Consider the following 7,500-nt stretch of genomic DNA (forward strand, 5'->3'; position numbering starts at 1 on the left):
TTATTATTATTATTATTATTATTTATTATTATTATTATTATTATTATTATTATTATTATTATTATTCTGCTTCGGATTTTTATATTGCGTTTTTTTTCTGGTTTGGCGGTGTCCCCGGTGTTGACTATGGTATTGTGTGGTGTGTTTGTGATTATGGCGCGGTATTTGTATTACTGTGGTGAATATTTTGTTGTCAGTGTGATTTGTTGTTTTCAGATTTTATGCGTATGTATGTTGCATTTAGGTAGTGTATTTGTGTGTTATTGGATTAAATTTGGTGTGTTATTAGGTATCTTGTCGTGTGAAGCTGTCAATTTGGACTCTGTTGGTGGTGTTTGCGATAAAGTTAATTCAACTGATGTTGGTGGTTGTGATGAACTTAATTTGGACTCTGTTGGTGGTTGTGATGAAGTTAAGTCCTCTGATGTTTGTGTAGAAGGCAGTGATGAGGGTTGCAATGAAGGTAATTCTACCGATGTTGGTGTTGAAGGCAATGGTGGTTGTTGCAATGAAGACTATTCCACTGATGTTGGGGTAGGAGGCAGTGTATGTGATTTGGAAATTTCTCCTGGGTTGACCAAGTATTGGCGCCCAGTTTGTGCTGACAGTTTGAAGCCTCATGTGGGGCAAAATTTTGATTCTTTGGATGGTGCTATTGCTTTTTATAAACAATATGCTGGGGCTGTTGGTTTTGATTGTAGGAAGGGTTCAACTCGGAGGAGGAGGGATGGCGTTGTTGTGGAGAAGCATGTGTTATGCAGTCGTGAGGGGTTTAAGCACACTATTTCGGTTGATGCTAAAACTAATAAGGTCATGAGACGGAGGGTGACAAATAGGGTTGGGTGTAAGGCTAAGGTGGTCTATAAGCTCAAGTCAAATGGTTTGTATAGTATGCATTTTCTGGAGGAACGCCACACTCATTTGATGTGTTCAATTATTGCTAAGCAATTATTAAAGGTGAATCGCAGTCTTGATGCTGGACACCAAATGTTCATTGCGAGTTGTTTTTGGGCAAATATTGGTTCTGTTCGATCATATAGGTTGTTTAAGGAGATTGTAGGTGATTATTCTAGTGTTGGTGCTACAGGTGTGGATTTTAAGAATTTCAAACGTGATTTGATCGCGTACATATTAAATGGTGATGCTCAATTATTCATAGATACGCTTTTCAAGAGGCGTGAATTGTGTGAGACTTTTGATTTTGAATATGATGTTGACGACGTTCATCAACTTTCAAGGGTTTTTTGGGCTGATGCAGTATCTAGGAAGAACTTTGCTTTGTTTGGTGATGTGGTTTCATTTGATGCTACATATCGTACTAACAGGTTAATAATTTTTGTTTATTGTGCATTTTGTAAATGTTTATGGTGCATATGTTTGGGTCTTATAGTGTGTTTTGTTAGGATGCTGGTGATAAGTATTTGTTGTGTTGTCCATTATGTAGGTATAAGTTGGTTTTTGTTCCATTTACTGGAATTGATAACCATAAGAGATCCATCACCTTTGGTGTTGGTTTGCTTACAAGGGAAGATATAGATTCATATGTGTGGCTTTTGGAGAAATTTAAGAAAACTATGTGCCATGACCCTATTTGTGTTGTCACTGATCAAGATCCAGCTGTCAAGGTTGCTGTTGCTCGTGTGTTTGGTACATCAAAACATAGATTTTGCATGTGGCATATAATGTGCAAGGTTGGTGAGAAGGTTGGTTCGGTTTTGTCTAAAGATGAGGTGTTTCGGAGGAAGTTGAATGGCATTGTTTGGAACAAATCTCTTGACTCCAAGGCTTTTGAGGATGCATGGAGTCATATTATGGAGGAATATGGTTTGGGTGATAATGGTTGGTTTCGATATTTGTTCGAGTCTCTTACATTTTGGGCATCTCCATATTTTCATGACGAGTTTATGTCGGGCTTGGTTAGGACAACTTCTCGATCAGAATCTCAAAATAGTTTTTTTGGCAGTTTCTCTAATGGTCATTCTAGTTTGGTTGAGTTTTTGGTGCATTTTGGCAGTGCTATTGGTGCACAACGTCATACTCAAGCAAAACTAAATGCTGATTGTGAATCTTGTTTTCCTGTTTTGAAGACACCATTGGCTTTGGAAAAGCATGCAATGGATGTTTACACCATTTCTGTATTTTATGATGTTCAAGTAGAGATTTGTGTAGCTTGCTTTTCGTGTCGAGTGGCATCTTTGTGCGATTGTGATGGTCATGTGTCTTATGTGATAAAAGATGGTGACCAGCGGCCATGGTGTGTGGAGCTTGTTTTGTCTGATTATACTGCTACTTGTTCTTGCAAGATGTTTGAGCGGATGGGGTTGTTGTGTAGGCATATTTTTTTTTTTTGTTTTTAAAGATCGTGGTCTTGAGAGCATTCCTTCGAGGTATTTGGTGGATCGGTGGACAAAAGGTGCTTGTTTGAAGCCAATATTTGATATTGATGATACAATTGTTAATCAATCTTCTAAAGTGGAGAATGTTAGGGTGCTTACTAATATACTGTGGTCTGACATATATGCTTGTGTTGGACTGTCCGATGGTAATATAGAACGTTTGTTACAGCTACGACGTGTTATTTGTGAGCAAAGGCAATTATTTTTACAAGACGGTAGTGAGAATGGCAGTGGGGTGGGTGGTGGCAGCTAGCAAAGCGTGATTAATTCAGTTTGTGGAGTTGTGTCGCAGGAGTCGACAGTGGAGGTGCGTGATCCTATCCAAGCTAAGAACAAGGGCAGTGGCAAGCGATTGAAGAGTGCAAGGGAGAAAGCTGCCTATAAGTGTGTAAAACAATCAAGAAAATGTCATACCTGTGATGAATATGGGCACAATAGTAGGACATGCCCTTTAAATGGTTAGATAGGTCTCTGTTTTTTGTTTTTTTTTTTTTCTTGCTTTCTTTTGGACTTAGATGTTTTTACAGTTGTGCACACATTTTATCTCATAACATAGAATCAGGATTTTGCAATATAATTGAAATTGTGCATTTTATTATAGCATGTGGTGCGTTTAACACAAGTTATAGTGTTTTCTATAATGTATACTGGTGCATTTAGACATGTTTGGGAATGGCGTGTTTTACTTTGTCATCTGGTGCATTATTGTATTTAGAATGATGTGGTCCATTTTAATTAACGGTGCGGTGCTTTTTATATCTGTTGTTGGTGCATTTGAATTCTTGAGATGGTGTCTTTCGAGGTTATCATGTAGTGGTGTGATTTAATCTAGTATCTCGCATGTATTTTAACACTTTGTTTATTGACGTGTAAGATTGCTTGTTGTGGTGCATATTAGTTCTTATAATGGTGCTTTTAAGTGGGGCATTTTTAAAGTGCAGTTCAATCACGTACATAGTGCATTCTAGCGCTCCAAATGGTGTGTTATAGTTGTTCCAAGTACATAGTGAATTCACATTGTCTGTGTGCCATCACAAAAGAGTAACTAGTTTAAAAGTAATCACAAAAATATAGACATCAACCATCCAAATGTCTATCTGCCTCCTGAATTTCTTTTCAAATACCAAACTCTGCTGCCTCCTGAATGTTCCTTTCTCTGTGCTCGTTTACATCTGACATGACCATGGCAGCCAAGTACCTCACTCTTAGTTTGTTCAATTGGTCCTTGTTGTTCTTATGCAATCCACATTGCCATTCTCCTTGTGTCTGTCCTCGAAAAGTCTCCAAATGGCGCATGAGAAAAATGCCACAATCCACCTTGTTCTGGGCATCTCTCCAAGGCATTTTCATTATTTTAGATTTTAGTTTCTGCACTTTCTCAGCTTTGTACGTGGATTTCATATCAAACAAGAACTTTTAAAAGAATTTTTGCTGCATCAAGTAATTGCATACAAATATTAGTATTCTGTTGTCTTTGTATATAAAAAATACATAATCATTTAGGGTTTCGTGTGTTACCAGATTCGCAATCACATATCCATACTTGTTTTCCTTCTTCACAGTCACTGAAGAGTTGTCAATGATGTCGTACCTTTCCATTAGCGGGCTAATAGACATCAGGTAGTAGTTGTTGGATACCACTATTGGAAACAGAAACTGTCATAGCAACAAATACTTAATTTAGTGTGGGTAGCATGGAACACACCAACATGAGTTACAATATGCACCAAAGTATGGATAGTAATACACCATACACGAGTAACTACTAGAATGCACCAACCAATGTTTAAAGACAAAATTCAAGTAGTAAGGAAAATATAAAGCAGTGAATATAATATATTACTATCTTACATATAGAATCTTGTGCCACATAACGTCTACTGCAATGGCCTTGTCCTCAAGGTACTTTGCTTTGAATCTTCCAAATCTCATATCCTCATCTCCTTGTGGGTCCACAACTGTGTACAGCTGCAAAAGTTCAATGGTATTTTTGTTAGAAGTTTAAGCTTTTTAAAGATGAAGTTAGTTTTGCATTTTTTCACTTACAGTTGACCATGTTGAAGCATTGAATTTTGTACAACCCCTCTCTGATTCGCGAATGTTGATTATGACTGACCAAGCATCAATTATAGAGACTGCAATATTTGTATCTGGCTTCATTGTCAGCATATCTTTCCAGTAGATTACTCTTCCTTCATACTTGAATAGTTCTTGGGTCCTTGTAATACGTATACAGAAGATAATATAAATAAAATGCAGGAATAATGTATATTATAAGTACCAAAGCTAGTAATATTCCAGCATAATCAATAAATACATCAAAGTGATATTAGTTACACACCACAATCAGTTAACAAATCATTTGATGTGAACAACCCAATACATACCAAAATATGCACTATTAACATGTGCATAACACACTACCACTTTTATACTAATAGCCCCCCCCCCCCCCCACTCAATGTGTGAAAGCACACATCATATCATATAAACACACCAACTCTTATCAAATAATGCATCAGTTAATATAAGATATTTATACACCAACATTATTATAGAATGCACCAACTATATTAATAACACACCAACTTTTAGAATGTGTTGTGCTTACAGATTTGGGTTTGGATTTTCCAATACCCATTTCCTGATTGATTCTTCTGTTGGAGATAATGGTTGGTCCAGATCAAGTACGTATGAGGACGGTCTTGGTCTAATTGGGCTGTTTACTCTAGCTGGTCCTTTCCCCTTGTCTGCTGGTTGTGGTGGGTGTGGTGGATCTGAACCAGGGGCCTCCTGGCCTTGGCCTACTGGTGTGATCTGTAACATTTAAAGTTTAGTGTCTAATTTTTATTTTTAACTTTATTTTTACCTTTTTTGTGTTGTCAAGTTAATAGAATGCTCTTACCTCATCATTTATGTTCACATGTTCAGGTTCTTGCACACCTTCTTGATTGGGGGCCTTGTTTATGTTCTTGGTGTCTTCTTGAGCTTTCTTTGTTGCTTGACCATCTAGCCCATCCAATTGGACGTCTTCATTTTCTGGAGCTTCATCTATGTCCTGGTAGTCTTGTGCATTATCATTCACAGTTGTCGAGTCTCTAGTTGGTCCCTCTTGTGACAATCCCAGGCTAAAAGTTGGCATATGATTTAGAAAAGTCCTCTTGTTTACTGCACGAACAATTTCATCAACCGCTTTCAAGAACTCAGGGTCACCCAATAGGCATCTTCTTGCTGGGTAAATGTCAGTTGTCCATCTTCCTGCGCTTTGAATCCAAGCATCTGTCTAGCAGATTCAAACATCTGCTTGAATGTGTCATGCTGCAATACTGTTGCAGGTGCATTTTCAATCAGCCTTGAAATTCTCAGTAAAGTTTTTGCAATTGTCCTTGTGTTGGTAGTAACCTCATCAATAAACTCCTGTATATGCACCAGAAAGTTATGCTCAGTCAACGATAAGTAAAACACCAGCCAAAAAAAAAAAAAAAACACTCAATAGAGTGCCACACACCAATGAAGGACTATAGTATAAACACACCAATATATACAGAAGTATGCACAATAAAATACCCCATGAGTCTGTCTAAAGTGTTCTGTTTACCTGTAATCCATGGGGAAGTGGTGCGTTTTCTTCATATGATGGTGGTTGTGGTGGTACATCAGACTGTCCTATGCTGGGGTTCCGGTCACTGCATGGTGTGCTCTCAAATGGCAAAGCATCATCAACCCGCCCATATCCAAAGCCTCCAGATTTGATCTCAGTTTGCTGTCGTTGACGAAGCAACTTAAATGTCCAATTCTTCATGGCAGGGAAGCTTCGTAGGATAGTCCTCCGGTATAGAACAACACGGTCAACATAGAATACCTGCACTTGGTAGTTTAGAATATTAATATATTGATGAGTAAATAATTACAAGCATGTTTGGGGGCTTATTTACCATTAGGAAAACAATTGGGCCTCCATATCTTCCATCAGCGCTGTCAAGCCATGCCTGCTTGCTGGCGATGAGTGAGTTGATGAGCATTCTACACCAATTTAGTCTCTTGATGTTGCGTACATTAAGAAGGTTGTCGATGTAGTTTTGGTTGACATAACCATTAACTTGTGGCTCAACCAACACACTCATAACAAGCAGTGCAAAATGCCTTTTGAACCAAGGGTCACCAGCTTTTAATGTTAGCATCTTTTCAGCCATGACATGGGGGGTGATGTGGCCAGTATCCTTCCCAAAGATTTTTCTCCAGTCTGTCAGGAGATCAAATACTTATTTGGATTCCCTCTTAGTGATTTCTATGTGTCCAAGTGGCAGTCCCAAGGTGGCAGCAACATCATTTTCTGTGATTGGGAGCCTTTCACCAGTTGGTAGATTCAGTGTGTTGCTCCTAGAGTCATAGTTTTCAACTAGCCACATCCCCATCTTCCTTGGCAGGTTGGTGATTTTGAGATCAAGTATCCTTCCTAGCCTAATATCTTGTACACTTTTGCGTTGTTGTTTGGTCAGCGATTCAATTGGTTTGGTTAGCTGTGTGGGCAGTGGCCGTATCTTTAGGTCTGTTTCTTCATCTTGAACTTCATGATTAGAGCTGTCATCAGCAACTTGCTCTTGTATTTCTGTTTCTATTCTATCACGGAATGCCAGTGCTAGTTGCTTCCTTTGATGTTTCGGCTTTGATGATTCTCCTTGTTCTAATGCCTTTCTCTTCTTGTTTGCATGAATTCAGTGATATTAATCTAAACATGATAGAGCCTCAGTGTTAAAAGATACCCTAATGTAGGGTAAAAATGCACTCATATTCCAAAATAAAACACACAACAATGTTATTTTCCATATTCAAATTACATAGTGCAGAATACACCAATACTAAATTAAATACACACTACAAATCATGCAGATAATGCCCCAAAAAAACAACACGATATGAGATGTCATAGTCTGAAATGTACTACAAAACACACCAATATTAGACTAAGATACACCGATCACCCAAATAAAACACACAACATTGTTGTTTTCTCTATTCAAGTTACATAGTCCAGAATACACCAATACTAACTGAAATATACACTACATTCACGTTGATAATCCCCAGACAACATAATATTAGA

The 7,500-nt window shown here is 38.0% G+C and overlaps 1 protein-coding gene across 1 annotated transcript; it reads left to right on the forward strand.

Moving 5' to 3' along the window:
* The first annotated feature begins 1,574 nt into the window (after positions 1-1,574).
* Positions 1,575-2,859, forward strand: LOC109185192 (protein FAR1-RELATED SEQUENCE 5-like). The gene is made up of 3 exons (XM_019335173.1): positions 1,575-2,292; positions 2,360-2,631; positions 2,689-2,859. Exons 1-3 carry the CDS (start codon positions 1,575-1,577, stop codon positions 2,857-2,859), a joined length of 1,161 nt encoding a protein of 386 aa, XP_019190718.1.
* The last annotated feature ends 4,641 nt before the right edge of the window (positions 2,860-7,500 follow it).

This window comes from Ipomoea nil, unplaced genomic scaffold (genome assembly GCF_001879475.1).
Source record: "Ipomoea nil cultivar Tokyo-kokei standard unplaced genomic scaffold, Asagao_1.1 scaffold1317, whole genome shotgun sequence".
Taxonomy (NCBI): Eukaryota; Viridiplantae; Streptophyta; class Magnoliopsida; order Solanales; family Convolvulaceae; genus Ipomoea; species Ipomoea nil.